At 40.7% G+C, this 22,679-nt stretch overlaps 1 protein-coding gene across 1 annotated transcript in view; it reads left to right on the forward strand.

Annotated features, from left to right (window-relative positions):
• Positions 1-22,679, forward strand: part of dhx36 (DEAH (Asp-Glu-Ala-His) box polypeptide 36) — a 126,506-nt gene that overhangs the window by 96,880 nt on the left and 6,947 nt on the right. Inside the window, exons 16-24 of the mRNA XM_043701658.1 lie at positions 3,676-3,793; positions 5,774-5,872; positions 10,194-10,367; positions 11,472-11,558; positions 13,864-13,947; positions 14,805-14,904; positions 15,008-15,098; positions 17,899-18,019; positions 19,994-20,146. Of these exons, the coding sequence (XP_043557593.1) occupies positions 3,676-3,793; positions 5,774-5,872; positions 10,194-10,367; positions 11,472-11,558; positions 13,864-13,947; positions 14,805-14,904; positions 15,008-15,098; positions 17,899-18,019; positions 19,994-20,146 (1,027 nt within the window). The remainder of the gene's footprint in view (positions 1-3,675; positions 3,794-5,773; positions 5,873-10,193; positions 10,368-11,471; positions 11,559-13,863; positions 13,948-14,804; positions 14,905-15,007; positions 15,099-17,898; positions 18,020-19,993; positions 20,147-22,679) is intronic.

Genomic DNA, 22,679 nt, shown 5'->3' on the forward strand with positions numbered 1-22,679 from the left:
CCTGAAGAAGGGCTTATGCCCGAAACGTCGATTCTCCTGTTCCCTGGATGCTGCCTGACCTGCTGCGCTTTTCCAGCAACACATTTCCAGCTCTGATCTCCAGCATCTGCAGACCTCACTTTCTCCTTCCTGATGAAGGGCTTTTGCCCGAAACATCGATTTTGCTGCTCGTCGGTTGCTGCCTGAATTGCTGTGCTCTTCCAGCACCACTGATCCAGAATCTGGTTTCCAGCATCTGCAGTCAGAGTTTTTACCTTATGCAATTGTGTCTAGCATTAAAGTGTTTCAGCCCATTTTGCTAATGTTAATGCAGACTCTTCAATTGGAGCTGATTTGTTTTCATCCCACTTGTTTGTGCTTTCTTTATATCCTTAGACTTGTTTTAAAAAGGATGTGTAACAATCCTTACCTCCATATGCACTGGTGCTGGAAACTGGGTTGTACTGATGCTATTACTGGCTGAAATGTACAAATGTAGTGAATATAAATAATTTGAAGTCTTCATCCACTGAAAAATAATGGCAAAGTAGTCTGCTTCTGCCGTGCAGCTGTGTATCAGAGCATAGTTATGACAGAGGTTAACAGGACAAACACAGATGATGTAATTAGATGGTCAAAATCCTTCCTTTAGTGCTGGTCATGCAAGGAAGCTGAATCTTACTGTTCTAATTGATTGCAAGATAAAGGTCAATGATGTGTAGCTGTGTTTCATATTATGTTTCAGTGCATTAGCATTTAACATAGTTATGCTTCAATTGAAAGTTACCTGTGATTCAAATTATTGAATTAGTTACTTATACTGCACATTACTGTTGCTTCCTGTTCTAATTTGAAGGCTATTTTAAAATTATGAATCATTGGCACTTGACTATCTTAATTTTTGTTTTCTCCTCTTGTAGCACAGTAAGCTGCCTCCAAACATCCTAGATTTTGATTAGTCCGACATGTAAAAAACTTTCTCAACAGTTGAGTGAACAAAATTTTATTTCCCAAAATAAGTTAAAATGAGCTACTTGCAGAGTGTAAGCTGCACAGGATATCTAAATTTGAGTGATAGTGCATTCACATTGCAACTGTGCCGTTGGAGCAATGCATCACGCTTCATATTGGCATGCTGTTTCAGTGCAGAAATGTCTAAATCTGGGCCTGAGGCCTGACCTGATGGGGCACTAGGTAAAAACTTAAGTCAAGTCATGTCTTGATACCCAACATTATGCTATATAAGACAGGAGTCATGTCCATGTGAAACCCAACTTTGAACTTCAATCTTGGCAGTCCCTTGGGATCAAGGATAACTTGCTTCCAATCAGTTTATTGAGTTCTGAAATGGCTGATAAATATGTGATTGAAAGACAAAAACAGAAATTGCTGGAGAAACTCTGCAGGTCTGGCTGCATCTGAGGAGAAACTAGTGTTAGCATTTTTGAATCCGGTCTGATTCATCTGATAGTCACTGGCCTTGAAACGTTAACCATTTGTCTCTGCAGATGATACCAGACATGCTGTGTTTCTCCAGCACTGTCTTTGATTTGTATCTCCAGTGTGTGCAGTTCTTTATTTTAGTGTTATCTGCAGAATCCTCCACAAGTAGGCTGGAGGCACTAGAAGGATTAGACAGACCAGATGTTATAAAATTTGTGTACTTTCCCTACTTCGCTGATTTTGCTTCTGTGTGAAGTTGTTGGTGTGCTTGATGCCTTCCTGGCTGCGCTGGTTGGTGTTACTGTCATGTTACACTTCTGGGATGCTGGAGACATTCCTAAGGTATTTCCTTTCCACTCCTGGGAGTTTGCTGCTGTGAATGAGTTCTAAGTAGAACAGGTTTTTGGGGAACCCAGAGTCATGATGCTGGGGAAGTTGACTTAGGTGTGGATGCTGCTGCTAGGCAGTGGTGCTTGACACCAGATTGAGGAATCTTATGAAGAGGCCACTGATGGTAACTTTACAATGTGTTACCTATTTTCAGTTTCAAATGCAAAGAGGAATGTTGGTATCACTGCTGCCCAGTATGCCATGATCATAACCTCTAGTTTGAAAACCTGATCTTCAAATTCCCTTCTCGATTGGCCAAAGATTGAGCAGGCGTATTGAGAATGATATTGATTTGATTTGATTTATTGTTGTCACATAAAGCTAAGAACACTGAAAAGTTTTATTTTGTGTGCAATATACAGATCATAACATACAAGGACTTAGAGATCATAGTGTTTAGATAGGGTGAGGCATACAAGGTTATGGCTTTTGGAGCTGGTTGGAAGGGGACCTTAGATTTCTGATTGAATAACTCTGACTCTGACAAAGTGTTTGAAGTCAGCATGCTCCATTATGTATGTTACCTGTCCTAAATCCAATTAAAATTCCATTGATAACTCTAGATAATGCTTATTCTTTGAATAGTGTGAGTGAAAAATGTTAAACTGTGTAAATAATTTCACTACTTTCCACTTTTTCCATTCTCTCACTTTCTACTGTCTCGGGATATTGCATAGGTCAGGAGCTACAAGAACATGTGACCAATTCAATCAAATAATTTGGTGTCCAAGAATTCCTAAAATCCACATCTATTAATTCCAACACTTTTTTTTATTAAGGCTCTTTTTCTCCAAAGTTTTTGACTCCTGCTCTTCGGTTTCCAAATGAGGTGGTTGTAATTTGACTGTCCCTTATCTAAACAGTTATCCAAGCTAATAATACAGGTGAATCTGTTGAAATATTCATGGTGAGATGATCATGATCCTGAGATGATCCTGTTATTTTCCAACTCATTGGTGGGGTCAAGCAAGGAAGAGGCCTGGTGTCACATCCATATTTTGTTTCAGCACTGCAGTTCTAGGCTTCAATATTACAGTTGTCTTAAGTGCTATCTTCCCCTCACCAGTTGTGAATATCATACCATGGTAGCAGGAAGAGGTCATCTGGCCCATTGTCACTATTATGGCCACTTCAAAGCATTATCTGAATCATTTCATTTATTCTACCCTTGCTCTGCAAATTTTCTCTTGTGGATGTTACTGTAATCCCACTTATCCACTGATTGATTGATTGTTATCTGCAGATCCATGTACGTGCAAGATCGGTCTCAGACTTCATCTAGCGTTTTCCAATTGACTTGTCTGATCTGATCATAAAGTCCTTTGGATAGTTACATTGGAGTGGTATCCATGTTTTGTTATCTGTGGCAAGTCCATGCTCTGTTCCCTATGAAAAACAAGAATTTGATCTATGAAAGGATGAAGGAACTGATATCATTTTGAAGCATAATATGCTCAGTTTCAAAGAAATGCTCATCTTTTTCAATCCTAATTCTTTCATGCATCACAGTTCCCCAGAGTGCGAAGTTTAATTATGCAGCTTCTTAATGTGAAGCACTTGCAAATTCTGAAAACAAAAATGCCTGTCGGTGAAGCCTGTTGAATAAGCAACAGCTAAGGTTGTAAAACAGTGGTTCGAAGTTTGCTTACACTGCACATTGAATCCCAGCTCACTGATTGCATCGAGTATAGTTTTCTGCCTGTTTCTTGAGGCTGATGTACAGAATGGATTGTGTTCCACTGTCTAGATGGGGCAATAACTCTGAGATTGCAGTTTTAATGAATTAATCTGTAGATGGAGAGACTGCAGCTTGTCTATTTACCTTGTTGATATCAGCTTAACCTCTTGATTGTCTATTTTTAGGGTGCAGCCAGGTTCCTGTTACCACTTGTACAATGGTTTGCGGGAGAGCCTTCTGGATGATTATCAGCTTCCAGAAATCATGAGGACTCCACTTGAAGAGCTTTGCTTGCAGATCAAGGTTAAAAAATAATTACTGGTTGATAAATTTAAAGTATCTTGTCAATTGTCAGCCAAATAGGTCAATTAGTGTTTGAATATTGTGACATTATCATTATTTTATATTCCTGAATAGGAGCATAGAATAAAAGAGAAGACCTCTAGAAACATCCTAAGTCCTTTTGACTTAATGATTCATGATCCTGTCCTCCTAGCACAGTTTGTAATGTTGATGTGAAGAAGCAAGCAAACCTTAATTCAGTGTGTTCGTCACTGATTCTGATCTTCTGAATTGAGGGGATTGGAGTAAAACTTTCCATTGTATGCTTTCCCTTATTAACTGTGCACTGTTTCCCACTTTTGGTTGCTCAGACTGTTAAATATTTGTATGGTGGTAAGGGTGAAGAAATATCTTAGTCATGTTTCAGTTATTGTACTGTCTCCAACAGGTTTGGTGATCTACTGAGGTACTGATTCTCTGCCTTCATAGCCTGATGGTTATGGTGTTGGATGAATCCAGTCATTGGAAATTTAGATCCTGCCCTGCTAGTAAACCTCAACTTTTTTGTTGTTTAGAAATCTGTCTGACTCAACCTTGAATATATTCAGTGACCCAACTTGCACTGTTTTCAATGTGTATATATTCCCTTCACATGGTGAAAAGTCTTCTGTTGCTTCACTTGAGAGTGTTTGAAAATTGAGTTTGAGGTACTGTGTACAAGCTACCGGAGATGAAAGAAGGCACTGTTCAAAAGAGTGTTTTTAAAGAGCAGGAAAGGTTCAGTCAGGTGGAGTAATTCACAGCAGGCACTCTGAGTGAAGAGCTGTGATGGCTGGAACGTTTGCCAGTGTTGAAGTTAATGAAGAGCAGAGTCTCCGAGCTCCAATTTTTAAAAAAAAAGGGAATGCACCCTTACGTGACTTCGTACTAACAATGTCGAAGGGGTTCCACGAATCAATAATATATTGAGTCTGTGAATTGGCTGATTCTCCTTTGTGTGCATAGAATCCCTACAATGTGTGAAAATGCCCTTCGGCCCAACAAGTCCACACTGACCCTCTGAAGAGTAACCCACCCAGACCCATTCCCCCTACCCTATATTTACCGCTGACTAATGTACCAAAGCTACACATCTCTAACACTATGGGGAATTTAGCATGGCCAGTTCACCTAATATGCACATCTTTGGACTGTGGGAGGAAACTGGAGTACTCTGAGGAAACCCACGCAAACACTGAGAGAATGTGCAAACTTCCATACAGAGGTCACCCGAGGCTGAAATCTAACCCGGGTCCCTGGTGCTGTGAGGCAGCAGTGCTAACCACTGAGCCACCGTGCTGCCATTGCGATATATAGAAATGAAAGCAAATTGATGGGAGAGATAAAGAAAGAGGAGGTTTCATGTATAAAGAACAGGTCAGATCGCTTTTCTCTAATTCACCATTTATACTGATGTCAGTCTGCAGTTATTGGGTGATACAGCATTAAGTCAGCTGAAATTCTTCAATATTTCGAAGTTCTTTTGCATAGCATTAAACTTTTGATTTTTTGACCTGTTTATTTAATAGTTAGAGAGATTCCAATCCATCTTGGCTGCAGATATGTGTACACAGTTGCTGCTCCTTCAAAACATGTATCATCTGACTTTGATGTTGATGGTTGCAGAATACAGTATACTTAGCTCGCTCATTCATTCACATTTTACCTAGCTGTAAATTTAAATAAATTTGACTCCTGGAGGTTATGAGACTGCCTTTTCCTGTTTTGGCTTTTTAAGTGAAACATCTACTGTTTGTATTTGAACTGTTTAAGTAAAAGTTTTACAGATTAAATGATATTCCAATTTTATGTAATTAGAGCATTTAAAGGTGTAGGTAGTAATTCAACCAGAATTTTCTCTTATTATCAAAGTTTATTTAAAAAAATGCAGGTTGACTGAGGGATCTTCAATCGTTGTGTGGGACATTTTTTATTAACCAATGGCTTTTAATGTTGCCATAGATTTTAAATCTTGGTCGAATTGCCCAATTCTTGGAAAAGGCAATGCAGCCTCCATCGAAGGAAGCTGTTAACCTGGCTGTGACCCACCTTAAAGAGCTGGTAAGTATTTGCTGACTAGTGTGGGATGGACAAGTCAGCTAATAGGCAAGCCTAGCTCCTTCTGTTGGTTAACTGTAGAATTGCGATTTACCCTTTGTCACCACAGTGACTGCACTCGTGCCGTTCAAGTCCTGAGTGTTGGAACACAGCAAATCAGAGCTCAGTAGACTTTTTGTCTCCTCTAGTCTCTACGAGCTCTTTGATAATATGTCCATTTAGTCTGACTTTCCTGCTTTTCTCAGTCACTGAATTTTTTTAGGCTATCAAATGTTATCCAAATAATTCCCTTTTGAAAGCTACTCAGTCATAGACAATCTCAATACAGAAAAAGACTCTTCAGCCCATCAAGTCTTTGTCAGTGAAAAGCAAGCATCTAACTTTTCCAAATGCATTTTTGTCCTATAACCTTTTATGTTTTGGCATTGTAAGTGTAGGTGTGTAAATACTACTAAAATACTGAGTGTTTCTGCCTCTACCACTTTTACAAGCATTGAGCTTACCACCCTCTGGGTGAAAAAGTTTCTTTACATCCCCTCTAAACCTCTTGCCCCTTGGCTTAAATTCATGCCTCTTGGTCATTGATCCTTTCACCAAGGGAAAGGATTCCTTTGTAACCTATATTTGGCCCCTCAATTTTATACATTTCAATCATGTCCCCCCTCAGTCTCCTCTACTCTAAATAAACCATCTCTCTCACTAGCTATAGCTGTCCAGCTCGGGCAACATTCTAATATATCTCCTCTACACACACCATTGCAATCACATCCCTCCTACAATGTGGACTTCAGAACTGTGCTGAATATTGTGATCTAAATAACATTTAAACAGTTCCAGTTTAACTCCCCGTTCTTAAATTCTATGCCCCAGCTAATAAAGAAAGTATTCCGTATTCCTTCCTCACCACTTTATCTACCTTTCCCACTACCTTAAGAGACCAGTGTATATGCATACCAAGGTGCCTCTGATCCTTAGAACTCCCCAGGGTTATACCACTCTTTATGCATTTCATTCCTTCTTTATCCTAAGTGCATCATCTCATACTTATTCAAATTGAATTAAATTTGCCATTGATCAGTCCATCTGCCCAGGCTGCCTATATCATTTTGGAATCTAAGGCTGTCCTCGCTATGTATCATCCTACTAATTTTCATATCATCCACAAACTTAATCGTCAACCTTCCTATATTCAAATGTTAACTCATCTATGTATAACAAATCAGCAAGAGCTCCTACACTGATCCTTGTGGAACCCCACTGGACACAGGCTTTCATTCAAAAGCGATCTTCAACTATCACCTTTTTTCTTACTGCCACTCAACTAATTCTGGATTTATTGAGCCAAATTTCCCTGGAATCCCAGTGGCTTTTAACTTTGCTTTCAGTCTCCCATGTGGGATCCTATCAAAAGCGTTGCTAAAGTCCACATAGACTACATCAAAAACCATACCCTCATCTCCACACCCGGTCACCTCTTCAGAAAAAATTCAATCAAGTTCGTCAGACATGACCTCCCTTTCTTTTAAAAAAAAAACCATGCTGGCTGTTCTTAATTAATCCCTGTCTCTCCAAGTGCAGATTAATTCTTGTGTGTCAGAATTGTTGTTGAATCTTTCTACTCAGGCAGTTTGTTCCAATTCCTAACCATTCATTGCATAAAAGATTTTCCTCCTGTTGCCTGTTGTTCTTTTGCCAGCCACCTCTAATCTATGCCATATTGCCAACCACTCGAAGGTTGTTAGAAACAGTTTGTTGTTATTGACCTCACTGACACAAGGAAATGGGGTGAGTCATGTACAAATAGGAATTTCTCCCATTACATCCTGGAGCCACTGGGCAAAAATGGGATTTGATTTATCTTGAGAGGGCAGCATAGCTGAATATTGCTTCAGATTTATCTCCTAAGGAGACACTGTTTTGTGACTTAGTTGCCCTTTCGTTTTGTTTTTAGCCTTTTGAATTTTTTTAGTCCCTTCTATATTGCTATTCCATTCACTTGGCAGCTGGAGAAGATGTTGTCTGCAAGATGCACTGTAGTGACTCAGGTTATTTCCACACCACCTTCCAAACTAGCAACCCTCACCATCTGAAAGGACTTGGGCAGCAAGTTCATCAGAGCACCACCTCTTCCAAGGACCCCTTTAAGACACATGCCAGCCAGCTTTGTACTAATCACTGGATGCATGCAGGCACCACCACCTGTGGTGAGGTTTGCAAATCCAGCATTGAGCTATTTAATCATCTCAGGACCCATATGTCTGGAATGGAAGAAAGATTTCTAGGGACTGCCTAATTTGAGTCACAACTTGGGGAACACCTAAATGGCAGAGTCACTAAATCAATACTTTGCTTCAGATTTCATGGTGGAGGAAGCGAGTACTATCCCAACAGTAATGCAGAGCTTGTAGAAAGGGAGAAACTTTGAATAGAACTAGTAGCATCAAAATACAGAGGAATCTAGGCATACAGGTCCACAGCTCACTTAAAGTGGCAACAGAAGTGGGTAAGGTGGTATAGAAAGCAGATGGCATGCTTGCCTTCTTTGATCTGGCATAGAATATAAACATTCACAGCTGTAGAGAACATCAGTTGGGCCACATTTGGGATATAGTGTACAGTTCTGGTCACCACACTACCATAATGAAGTGGAAGCTTTGGAGCGGGTACAGAAAACAGTTAACCAGGATAATGCCTGGTTTGGAGGGTGTTAACTATGAGGAGAGATTGGGTAAACTGATTTGTTTCCACTTGAATATTGAAGGATGAGGAGCGACCTGATAGAAGTTTACAAAATTGAGAGGTATGGCTAAAATGAATAGTTAGCGCCTTTTTTCCCCAGGGCAGAAATGTGAAATGCTGGGGAACGCAAGTTAAATATGAAAAGGAGTAAGTTTCAAGGAGATGTGAGAGACATGTCTTTTATACAGAACATGACAAATGCCTAGAGTATTCTGCCAGAGGAGGTGGAGGAACTAGATACAATAGCAACATTTACAAGTTACAGTGAGTCATAGAGGTATATGGCATGGAAACAGACCCTTCACTTAAACTTGTCCACGCTCACCAGACACCTTAAATCTTGTCCCATTTGCCAGCATTTAGCCCATATCCCTCTAAACAGTTCCTAAATATACCAAACCAGATGCCTTTTAAATGGTGTAATTGTCAACAGCTTATAAAATGATAACTATTGCTCTTAGAATTCTAGGAAATCAGCTCCAACACTGAAAATACCTCAAAAAAGCGAAGCTCTTACAGCCACAGTTTTTTCCTGTCCTCCATCTTGGATGAGTTTCTCGAAAGATATTTGAAGAGGCAGGGGATAGAAAGATGTGGACCCATATAGTGGCAAAGGATTTTTAGTTTAGCAAGGTGTCATGTGTCAGTGTAGTCTTGATGGGCCAAAGGACCTGTTCTATGCTGTTTTTTCTTTGTGGAAGTCCAGCAATTTGACCCAGTGGTGATTAAGAACAGCCAATATATATCCTATATGAGGATGATGTTACTTTGAGGGGATGCCTGAGGTGGTGTTCCCCTGCAAACTAGATTTTTTTTTAGATTAGATTACATTACTGTGTGGAAACAGGCCCTTCGGCCCAACAAGTCCACACCAACCCGCCGAAGCAAAACCCACCCATACCCTTACATTTACCCCTTACCTCTTTGGACTGTGGGAGGAAACCGGAGCACCCGGAGGAAACCCACGCAGACACGGGGAGAACGTGCAAACTCCACACAGTCAGTCGCCTGAGGCGGGAATTGAACCCTGGTCTCTGGCACTGAGAGGCAGCAGTGCTGCCCACTGATCTTGTCCTTCCAGTTGATCAATGTAACATGGTTTGGAAGATGCTGTTGGAGGAGACTGAGCAAGTTGCTGCAATCATTGTTGTGGGTAGCCCACTCTGTGTTGGTGGTGAACTCCACACAGTCAGTCACCTGAGGCGGGAATTGAACCCGGGTCTCTGGCGCTGAGAGGCAGCAGTGCTAACCACTGTGCCACCGTGCCGCCCACTGATCTTGTCCTTCCAGTTGTTCAATGTAACATGGTTTGGAAGATGCTGTTGGAGGAGACTGAGCAAGTTGCTGCAATCAGTGTTGTGGGTAGCCCACTCTGTGTTGGTGGTGGATGGAGTTGGTTTCCTTTTCGGCTGCATGTCTCAAAACTGACCTAAAACATGGGAAAAGCTTTGAGCCACATGGACAAGCAGATGTTTATGACCGTAGGGATACAAATTTTTATTACGTTAGTTTTCATTTAGTAACAGATTGTGTGGTATCTGCAACGCCAAGAATTTTAAATTTCATTTTTTTCCCTTCCTGATAGAATGCTTTGGATAGGAATGAAGAGCTTACTCCACTTGGGGTCCATTTAGCTCGCCTGCCAGTGGAACCCCACATCGGGAAGATGATTCTGTTTGGAGCATTATTGTGCTGTCTGGATCCGGTTCTCACCATTGCAGCCAGTCTCAGCTTCAAGGATCCATTTGTGATCCCGCTGGTAAAGTGTTAAAATTATTGCCAAGATGATGCAAGAGCTAAAGCGAACAAAATCAGAAACTGCTGGAAAAACTCAGCCAGTCTGTGGCAGCGCCTTCATTGGACCTGAAATGTTAATAGACAATATTAACTCTGCTTTCTCTCCACAGTTGCTGCCAGATGCTCTGTTTTTCCAGCAATTTGTTTCTGATTTCCAATATCCACAGTTCTTTGGAGTTTTTTTTTGTTTCAGATCTAAAGGGGTTACTTTATTAGAATTTGTTGCGTAGGCTAGCTTGTCCTCCCTTGTATGTTGAAGATTGAGATTATCTAAAAGCTGAATGAAATGATTTGATACAGTAGGCAGTGAGAAACTAGTTCCCCTGATGGGCAGTGTGCAGAGCAAGAGTCCAGACCCATTAAAATAGAGCAAGACCAGTTAGCAAGCAGTCTTTCATGTGGATTAGAGGAAATCTGAAACTCCCTCCCTGAAATCATGTTGAGAAAGGTAAAAAGTTTCAAAACTAAAAGTGGTAGATTTGTATTGATCTAGGATAATGGAATGTTATGGAAATGTGGAAGATGGATTTAAAGCACAGACTTACCATGCTGTAATTGAATGATTGAACCTACTCGAGCCTAAATGGTGTTCTTCTTGTCCTCTGTACTGATTAGATTTGCTTGATGCCTTTACAGATCTATCGTCAGAGTTGGGTATTACTTGTACATTTAATCTTTTTTTGGGAAGTGTTGATGTTGGTCTATCTCCATTTATCTTACTCAATGATTGCCAACCCTTTTCTGGGCTTATTCCAATCCAAGCATTGCAATACTGCATTCAGGCAAGCTGAATAGAAAGGAATGGTAACACAACTCTCTGATCACGTTACCACAATGCCTCAGTATTTCACACATTGAATTACATCAGTTGTGGAGTCATTTTCAGTATAATCGAACAGCAGGGGGGACTGTTAAAATATATGCTATTTTAGAGGTCTGCTTCGATTTTTATTATTTTTTTGTTTGAGGATGCAAGATTTTTCTCCCTAACAGCATTGTACAGAGCAAGAGTTTTATAAAAGGTTAAATGTTTCTTCAGTTTAACCTGTTTTTGTGCTGCTCACAGGGTAAAGAGAAACTGGCTGATGCAAAACGCCGGGAATTATCGAAGCAGTCTCGGAGTGACCACCTGACTGTGGTAAACGCGTTTAAGGTAGGCACTGCTTAAATATGCAACAAGGAAAATGCAGAGACAGATCTATAAAAAGAAACTGCTGACATTTCAGTGGCAGTTAGCATCTTGTACGTAAGATCAGTGAATGTTTGAAAACTATCTTATCAGGGACATATGGAGGTGCTGTCCTTTATATTAAAAAAAAATCTGAAACTCTTTATTAATATTGTCCTCCGAGGTTCTTTTTGTATTTTCGTTTGAAGTGTAAGACGACATCTCTGTGACATCTTTCGTAGCCTCAACAATGATCTAGCTAAGTTTGAGTTGCAATCACTGTAACAAACACACTGGGCTGTTTGAGTGCAACAGGCTCCTAAGCATGCTAATATGATAACTGGATCATCTCTTTGACATTGGCTGAGTGACAGATATTCGCTCCAGCACAGTGGAGGATTCCCTTGTTCTTCTTTGAAATAAGGCTATGCAACCTTTACATTCACCTGCGTACTGATGGAACCTTGGCTTCATGTTGCATCTGAGAAACCATGGGATGCTCTCCACTGAAAGATCAGTTTTGATTTTCAGCTTCTGCATCTGAGTGGGACTTCTTCTGAACTCTAAAATTGGAGTGCATCCCACTAAGTCGTGGCTAACATTTTCACTGAGGACTGGGATGAAAAAGGGCACAGTAACATGTGTATTTCCAATGATTGAGAAATGCAAAGTTGGAGTGCAGCAAAACTCTGATTCTGATGAATGCTAATAATGAGAAAGGGTTTTGCTGGAGATGGTAGGGGGAGCAGAAGGTAACAAAAAGACTTACACGTGGTTCTTAAACTCTTGTGATGAGGCTTGAATCCAGATTAGCAGATTCCTGTTTCCGACCAAATAAAGAGTGGGAATCCCAATAAGATTTATTTTTCATTTCCTCTTGCCGCAGGCAAAATTTCCAAGGTCAACCACACTCCCCCGTGCTTATTTATTGGTCAGTTTGCTCAATGAATTTACTGAAATGCAGAAAAAGAGTCATTGCATCAAAATGTTAACTGCTTATCTCTCCACAGATGCTGCCACTTGTGCTGAGTTCCTTCTGCACTTCCTGATTTGATTAGAGAAAATCTCCAGCATCTGCACTTACCAATATATTTATATTGGTTCTATATTCCATGACATTTCATTTTCTCCAATGTTTTGGCAATTTCACTGTAAGCTTCTGTTTCCTATTTCTGTGAAAAGGGAAAGCTGGTGATTTCTCTTGACCACTGTAGACTCTGAAACAGGTAAAGGTGGCGTTGGGCTTTTCTGTGAATTGCCTGCCTCTGTGACTTGCATATAGTGTATGATCATTCTGGCAGTTGCTTGATAGGTGAGCCCAGATCCCAACTGTGAAAGCTGCCATAAAGTGGTGAGAATTGGAAGATAATAATCAGCAATGTCAGATTAGCAGATACATATAACTAATTGTGTATCACTTCTCATTCGTTTCCATGAGTTCATTACCATATGAATTAAGAGCAAGAGTAGGCAGTTCGGTCCTTTGAGCCTATTTGACCATGATCATGACTGATCTTAACCTGGCCTCGACTCTAATTTCCTGCCTGATCCCCATAGTCCTTTATCATGCTTTTCATCAGAAACATATATCTATTTCTTTCTTGAATCTATTGATTGATTTCTGCTTCCACTGCACTCTGGAGCAGTGAGCTCCACAGCTTCACAACCCTCTGAGTTGAAGTTTCTCCTCATATCAGTTTGAACCCACTTCCTCTCACTCTATATCTATGACCTCTTGTTCGCAATTCTTCACAAGAGGGAGCATCTGTTCAACATCCCCTTTCGCATTTTATATACCTCACTCCAATTTCCCCTCATTCCTTTGAACTCCAGTGAGTACAAACTGAGAGTCATGGAGGTCTCAGTGATTTGCTGCTTGATGAACTTCTGCTACTTTCTTTATCTATTTTTCAAATAGGTTTGGCAAGAATTATAAAATATACTTTAGGTTGACATCACCGTACATGTTGCAAAACAACTTGAATTGCTGTGTTGAATTGTGCTGGTACTATCTATTTCATACTGTGGGACAATGGATGCCACCCTCTCATCTTGGCTTAATGACCTTGGTTGTTATCCCGCACCTTTGTTACCTAAATTTATGCTGCTTCCGTCTCTGCCTCTGCCTCCTGTCATTCTGTTTGTCTGGCCTTAGATGGAATTTCCAGTCTTTCCATGCAAAAAATTCCCTTGAACCTTCCTTTTCTTTTACCCGAATGATATTCTGTCGTGAGTTTTTGCCAGATTGTTCTGTTGAATCTGTCTAATTGATGAGTGCTGCTGCTTTCAGGGCTGGGAAGAAGCAAAAAGGAGAGGTTTCAGATCAGAGAAGGACTACTGCTGGGAGTACTTCCTTTCTCCAAACAACCTGCAGGTGATGAATCTCTTAAACTGACTTTACTCCTCAGAATAAAGAGGAATTAATGACAAATGTTCAAAAATATGCGGGCTTAAGTAGACCAGATTAGGAGTAATTGAATGGGTGGGTCATTAGCCAGGGGAGCCAGATTTAAGGTTATTGACAGAATCCAAAAGGGATATGAAATTTCTTTTTATGATCTGGAATACACTGCCTGTAGCAAATTTATTCATCTCTTTGAGAAGAGAATTGGAGATGTAATTGAAAGTAAATTTTTATTGGCTGTTGGTAAAAGTTGGGGAAGAATGAGACTAATTGGCTCACTTGTTAACGGAGCAGATGCAGTGAGCAGAATGGCTGCCTGCTGTGCTGCATAATACTGTGATTTGAATGAGGACATGAGAGGAGTCATGTGGCACAATGGTATTGTCTCTACTTCTGAACCATGCGGCCTGGATTCAAGTCCCACCTGCTCCAGAGGTTAATTTAGAAAGTAGAAACTATGGTCGTAGGCAGATGTTGGGTCAGGCCACAAACGGGGATAACCAAAGGTTGGGGATAAAATAGTATTTAAAGGATCTGACAGAACTGAAGGAAAGTGAAAAGTATGAAGTGAGTTTTAAAGAATGTACTTTCTGTATTTCGTAGCTTTCTGTTGAGTTTTGAGGATGTCAGATCAGTTATGAGGAACTGAACTCTCCCTAATGTGACTATTCAAATTTTGGCTATATCATACAGATGAGTTGACTGAGGATTCTTGGTCAGACACCAGTTGCTATTATCTGTGTGGAATCCCCTCATGGCAGTTATGAGGTCTTGAATACGTTGGAGAATTGTTTTGAAATAACCTTTTGCTTATTGTGTCACTGCAGATGCTTCATAACATGAAAGGTCAATTTACTGAACACCTGCTGGTGGCTGGCTTTGTCAGCAGCAAGAATCCTCGAGATTCCCAGGCAAATATAAATTCAGGTAAATGACAGGGAAAATAAGCCTTAGTAAAATCTCAGTAAGGATGACAGTTTTGTGTGTGTGTGTTTAGTCTTCTGAAATAGTATCTGTTCTGTTCCGACAGAAAACGAGAAGCTAGTTAAAGCTGTGGTATGTGCGGGCTTGTATCCGAAAGTGGCAAAAATACGACCGAGTTTCAGCAAGAAGAGAAAAATGTGAGAAAATTAACCTTTCACATGCAATGTAACCTGACAGATTTGGACCTGAGTCAGAAAGAAAAGAGAATCTCACCTAAATCCAGCAGAAAATTTAACTGAAATTTCTTTCTCCAGTGAGTTTTTAGGATGAGGATCTTATAATCCTAGGGTATAGTTGATGTGGAGAATTTGAATGTCTTTAAAGGAAAACCTGATGTGGAGGCGCTGGTGTTGGACAAAGTTAAAAATCTCTCAACACCAAGTTATAGTCCAGCAGGTTTATTTGGAAGTACTAGCTGTGGAGCACTGCTCCTTCATCAGGTGGTTGTGCAGCTGGATCATAAGACACAGAACGTATAGCAAAATATTAAAGTGTCATGCAACTGAAATGATATATTGAAAAACCCTAGATTGCTGTTAAGTCTTTCATCTTTTAGAATGGGTTGCAGGTTTCAGTTCATTAATATGCTAGTCCCAGAACTACTTTTAAGTCTGACATCTCCCTTAAACCTTCCTCCAATCACCTTAAAATTATGCCCCCTTGTGATAGCCATTTCCGCTCTGGAAAACGTCTCTGACTATTCACTCTATCTATGCTACTCATCATCTTTTACATCTCAATCAAGTCACCTCTCACCCTTCTTCATTCCAGTGAGAAAAGCCTTAGTTCCCCCCCAACTTACTTCATAAGACATGCCCTCCAGTCCAGGCAGCATCCTGGTAAATCTCCTTTTCACCCTTTCTAAAGCTTCTACATCCTTCCTATAATGAGGCGACCAGGACTGAACACTATATTCCAAGTGTGATCTCAACAGGGCTCTATGAAGTTACAGCATAACCTCATGGCTCTTAAACTCAAACCCCCTGCTAATGGAAGCCAGCACCCCATGTGCCTTCTTAACAACCCTATCAACCTGGGTGGCAACTTTGAGGGATCTATAGACATAGCCCCCGAGATCCCTCTGTTCCTCCACACTGCCAAGAATCCTATCTATACCCCTGTATACTGCATTCTAATTTGACCTTCCAAAATGAATGACTTCACATTTTTCCAGGTTGATTTCCATCTGCTCCTTATCAGACCGGTTTCGCGTCCTGTCAGTGTCTCATTGCAACCTTCAACAGGCCTCCACACTATCCACAACTCCACCAACCTTTGTGTCATCAGCAAACTTACTAACCCACCCTTCTACTTCCTCATCCAAGTCATTTAAGAAAACATCACAAAGATCAGAGATCCCAGAACAGATCCCTGCGGAACACCACTGGTCACCAAGCTCCAGGCGGAATACTGTCTACTACCACCCTCTGTCTCCTATAGGCCATTCAATCCTGTATCCAGACAGATAAATTTCCCTTTATCCCATGGCCTCCTTACTTTCTGAATGAACCTACCATGGGGAACCTTATCAAACACCTCGCCAAAATCCATGTAAACCACATCCATGGCTCTACCTTCAATGTGTTTTGTCACATCCTCAAAGAATTCACGAAGGCTTCTGGGGCATGTTCTATTACTGTACAAATATATGCATTTAGGCTGTTAAATAGCTTTTGGCTTCCAGACAAATATTATACAAAATTCAAGCTTTCTTTTCTATTTGGAATTAGAAATTTAAACAGTCATTCAACATGTTTTAATTTTCAGGTATTTGTGTCAGTGTTTAAGTAATCTGCTTGTAATGTTTCAGCTCACTCCAAACAAAATTGCAGAAGTGAAAGGAATGCAATAAGTACAACTTGAGCTACTTTGTCCTTTGGTGTGTTAGTTTCCAGTGAGGCCTTCCCAGGTTGTTTGTTGGTCAGTTCCCTCTGTGTTAGATTTCCTTCAGTTTCTCAGATGCTGCTGGAGGTGGAATAGAGGTCAAAAGTATGCACTTGTCCCACTCAATTTTCCTGTGAAATGATGGCTGAAGAAGATAACAGAAGAAAGCTGTGATCCTTACAATCCTATTTTCCCCATTAGAGAGTCCTTCCCTTTTTACCAGATTTCCTATTTTCTCATGAAGGCTGCACTTGAGGCTCCTGCAGGGATTAAAGACACTGAAAACCTTCTGGTAACTTGCACAAACGTCCAGTTTTAGCGAGATTATCAACATCCTGTTTGAATATGATTAGAAAAGAGATGTTAAGATTCTGCCTTGATTTTTACTTTCATGACCTTTACTTTCATGAATTCTCAGCACATGGACTGTTTTTTCGCACCTTCATCCATGAGTGCACATTCACATAGTCCCCCATTCACATATAATCATATCTTCTCATTGCAGGGTCAGTGAATATCATTCCAGAACCCTGCCTATCTTTTCCTCTCTCCCTAGCCTAGCTCAATTATTGGAGGCTAGCACCTGCTCTCAGATCAACTCATTCAATAGAGATGGACAATAGAACCGAAGATCTCCTGGCCAGAAGGACTTAGTGACAGCCTGGGTAGTGTCTTTTCACTCAGTCAAGCCACTTACTCTTTATTACATTCCCTAGGGTGATAACTGATAGGAAATAAGTACATTTTCCTTTTGGATACGTAGAAAATGCTTACTAAATACGTAAAAATTTAAGTATTTGGTGATGAATTTCCCTGATCATTTCGCTCTCCACTAAACTAATGGATAAGGTGCTCAATTTCTTGTAGAACTGTAAGCTGAGTCTTGACAATTCTTCCAGCAAAGCTTTGGTTGATAATCTGGTTGACGCATCTTTCATGTCCCAGATGAAATTCAACCCCACTGTCAGGAGCTCATATGCCATTACTGCTGTAAGAATCTTACCTAAATTCCCAGCACCTTGTGACCAATAGTCCTTTCTTTTGTGCTTTTAGGGTGAAAGTCTTTACCAAGTCAGATGGAAGAGTCAACATTCACCCAAAGTCTGTTAATGCTGAAGAAGGTGAATTTGAGCATAACTGGCTAATCTACCATTTGAAGATGCGGACAACCAGTGTGAGTGTTCCTATAAAAGACTCTCTGGCTGTCCTTCTCTGCTCTTCTGAATCATTCAGAATTGTTAGAGTATAATTATTCTACACATATAAGGGGCAGTTCCACAATCTGCTGCTCCTTTTGGGTGTGGCCCTTGTAACCGGAGCCTATGATATTGTCCTTTGGGCCCATGAGGAGCAGTGTGTTGTCTGTCTCCACAGACTACTTCCCCCTCAGTGATGGATTGTGTTATCACATCAGTGGGTTAAGGTTTTGGTGAAATACATCTAAATGTAGTTTTTTGTATGACAGTCCTTGATCTCTGCCTTCCTTTGGGAAGTGTCTGTCTCTTCCCCCGCCTCCCCGGTTGATGATAACATTCTTGTCTCAAGTCAGGAAGATGCAAGTTCAATCTGACGACACTGACACTCCCAGTGTGGGGAAAGGTACTCAGTGTTGGAGTTGTGCTATCTTGGGGTGACATATTAGGCTGAGACTGGGCTCTCAATTGCACTACTTTGAAGAAGGATAGGGATAACATCTCGCCTGTTTCCTGGCCAATATTTACCTTCTCAACAATCTCACTAAAACAGATTATCTGATCACTGTCAACATCCTATTTAAGTATGATAAGAAAAGAGATATCCAGATTCTGCCTCAGCTCCATGATCTTTACTTTCCCACATTCCACCTTTTATGGGAGCTTTATGCAGTGCTCTGTTTCCTTTTATTGTAGCAGTAAGCATGTGGCACGGTGACTCAGTGGTTAGCACTGCTGCCTCACAGCGCTAGGGACCTGGGTTAGATTCTAGCCTTGGGCGACTCTGTGTGGAGGTTGCACATTCTCCCATGTCGGCATGGCTTTCCTCCAGGTCCTCCAGTTTCCTCCCACAGTCCAACGATGTGCCAGTTGGGTGAATTGGCCTTACTAAATTGCCCATAGTGTTCAAGGGAGTGCAGGTTAGGTGCATTCGTCAGGGGAAATGTCGAGTAATAGAGTAGGGGAATGGGTGTGGGTGGGATACTGTTCGGAGGGTCTTGAATTCTTGGGCCAAATGGCTTGTTTCCACACTGTAGGGATTCTGTTTTCTCTGTCCTGTGAACTTCAAGTGTACTACTTTGGCAGTAAATTGCTTTGGGACATCCTTAGGTTGTATATACACTTCTAATTATCATCACTTTTTAATCACTTAATTAAAACTTGTACAAATAGAAGTTGATCTTTCTTGAGTTAGAGGATAGAATTCCAGGTCTTGGAGGATTATTCCTGACGCACAACAAGACTGTTCAGATCTAGCCACACTCCCTTTAGTAATGTTTTGAGAAAAAGGAGTGTCTAAGACCATTTGTCTTTTTGGGATGCATATTACACCCTCTTCTTTCTGCAAAAAATGAGTGTTTAAAATGCAAATAGTTGGGAAGAGTTTATTGCTAACTTGTGTTTGATGCACATCTCATCATTAAGGATTTCTCAACTAAGGGTAGGTCACATTTGAGAGTTAAAATGTTCCCTTGTATTAAGTAATCTTGGGCTGTAAAATGAATAAGGTGATAGTGAATCAGCTGCTTGTTTCACACTCCACCAAACTTTTTGAGACTTGGTAAATGTCATGGAAGAAAGTTGAGCAGGTACAGAATGGGCTGATTTGCCAGCACCCAGTTTCTGCTACTCTACCATGGAATTTAAAAGAAAACATTAAGAACATTCTGATTTGAAGTTGAAAAAGTAGCAGTGCTTCCCTATTGGATTCTATCCAAGATGAGTTATGCCTTCTGTAGAATTTGCAAATTGATTTTGAATCTCTTGACTGCCTGGGACGCAGTGGGTATACTGACGCTAGATTTTGTTCCCATCCTTACCCGATCTCTCTGTGCATTTGGGACTCGAATATATTCTGATGTCTGGCTCTCACAGCACTATTGAAGGAGCTCCCAGGTATTGCGTGAGTCAGTTTATATTGTTGCTGGGATGTTGACATCTTAACTGTTTTGCAGATCTACCTGTATGATTGCACGGAGGTCTCACCTTACTCCTTGCTGTTCTTTGGAGGAGATATTTCGATACAGAAGGAGCAGGACCAGGAGACCATCTCTGTGGATGAATGGATTGTGTTCCAGTCACCATCCAGAATTGCCCATTTAGTAAAGGTAAAATAAAAATTGGGGAATTATTGTGTCAGTAGGTTGAAGTTCAAACTGATCTTCCTCTTTCAGTGACTGATGCTATCCTGCTGTGCATTTTCAGTTTGTTTATTTATTTGAAGAAATTTCATTGTTATTCTTGGAACTGGATCAAGACATTATTATTCTGAACCTCAAGGAGAACTGCCTGTAAAACATTTATTTATAGTTTTTTTAAAGTATTGTTAATAATGAGAATATTTGACTGAATAACTAGTGAGGACCTGCTTCCAATGGTAGGAGGGTCAGTGCGAAGAGAACATTGGTTCATAATAATTAGCAAAACCCCACCAAGGAGATGCTGCCAATTTTATTTCAACACAGTGAGGTGCTCCACTCTGGAATGTGTTGCCTGAAAGTGTGGTGAAAATAAATTCAGTAGTAACCTTTGACAGGGAATTTCGTAAATACTTGGAAAGGAAACAAATGGTAATGCAATAGCGAAAGAGTCCTGTCAAAGTGCTGCTACAAGCACAATGTAGATTAGATTCCATTAGATTCCCTACAGTGTAGAAACAGACCCTTCGGCCCAACCAGTCCACACCGACCCGCCGAAGAGCAATCCACCCCCCTCTGACTAATACACCTACTGAAAGGCCAGTACCTTACTTTAAAATTCAACAATTATCAACAAATTTTTGAGATAGATCAGGTCTGTGATTGCTCAAGTCCTTGCGTTTGCAGACAATTGAGTCAATCAGACTTTTGTTTTCCTAATTCAGTCTTGGAATGTAACTGCCATTGGCAGGACTGGCTTTTATTGCCCTTGTTCAACGGGCTGGCTCATCATATCTCTTCAGAGTGCAATTAAGACTCCACTCTGTTGGAATGGGATTGGAGTCACCTATAGGTTCAGACCAAATAAGGACAGTGGTTTACCTTCTCTAAAAGCCACGACCTGGGTTATTCAAGGCAATCTGTTGGTGTTATTTTTATTGCTCACTTCCAGATTGCTTTAAAAAGAAGTCAGATTTTCAAACCACCATGGTGGGATTTGAACTGTCATTTTTGTAGAATGATGCAGCACAGAAAGGGGCTGTTCACCCCATCATGCAAGCTGTTTGAACCAGCTTCTGAAATAATCCAGCTGATTCTGTGGAACTTTAGTCGCACCTCAAATTGAGCAGGCAGAAGCTTTTTTATTCTGCAGAGAGATGGTCTGTTATTTGGCCACTGAAGGTTATAGAAGTGATCTGATAGATGAATCTGAAGATGATTGTTTTAATTTGTGGATGAGGCCAGTTGTGCATTTAAAAATGCAAGATATTTGCCCAGATCTGTTGCCCAGATATTTTTCCATTGTGTGTCAGACAAAAGACAGGGAGCCAGCTCAGAATTTAATTAAACAAAAGTTTCTTTATTGAATACGTAATATAAAACATACATTCATTGCAATATTTACTATTTACTTAATTTAACTTCAGCTTTAACTCACTTCATTTAACTTCACTTTACATTACTTTATTTAACCCCTTTAACCCAACTCTAACTTTTAAAAGTTTGGCTTGAAACAAATACCACCCGATTTGAGTGAAGTGGCCAACTGTGTTTTCCACGTAGATTAGATTAGATTCCCTATAGTAAGGAAACAGGCCCTTTGGCTGAACGAGTTCACACCAGCCCTCCGATGAGTAACCCACCCAGACCCATTCCCCTACCCTATATTTGTCCCTGACAAATGCACATAACACTATGGGCAGTTTAGATTGGCCAATTCACCTGACCTGCACGTCTTTGGATTGTGGAGGAAACCCATGTTGATACGGGGCGAATGTGCAAACGCCACACAGTTGCCCGAGGTGGTAATTAAACCCAGATCCCTGGCGCTGTCAGGCAGCAGTGCTAACCACTGAGCCACGGTGTAGATCTTGCTTCATGGATCTTTGTTTTCTCTGAAGGTGACTTCAGCGCATGTGCCCCTCAAAAGTAGTCTTGAAGACTTCTCACGTGAAAAAAGCCTATTGTTATGCTAACCTATCAGAAAATGTGCTCCATTTCCAAAATGTTCTCTGACACTCAGCCAATAAATTAATCAAAGCCTCATCACATTGTTTGGTCTCAGTCAATGGAGTTTACTGGTAAACAATTCCCAAATGTCTACACTAAACTGATAACATCATGTTCCATATAAGGTTGTATGGTGTCAATTTGTCCAGAGACAACTATAAAATCTACCTTATTTGGTCAACGCAGGAAACTGCAAGTCCCAGCAGGTCTGGCTGCAGTTTTAACTGAGGTCAGAATTTAACCTAGCTTGACCAAAATTCCTGGCATGATTGGAGCTCCTAACCTGTCCAGTAGCCATTTCTACAGCTAGCCACGTGAATGCGGTGACTAATAAGGTTACAGTAATTTTAGGAAAAGCATCTCCTCAGAGTGGTTAAAGGAATACTGGAATTAGGAGTTGGCTATTTGACCTGTTGAGTCTGCACTGCCATTTGATAAGATCTTGATGGACCTGGCTGTGGTCTCTAATCCATCTTCCCATCTGCATCCCGTA

Source organism: Chiloscyllium plagiosum, chromosome 13 (genome assembly GCF_004010195.1).
Source record: "Chiloscyllium plagiosum isolate BGI_BamShark_2017 chromosome 13, ASM401019v2, whole genome shotgun sequence".
Lineage (NCBI taxonomy): Eukaryota > Metazoa > Chordata > Chondrichthyes > Orectolobiformes > Hemiscylliidae > Chiloscyllium > Chiloscyllium plagiosum.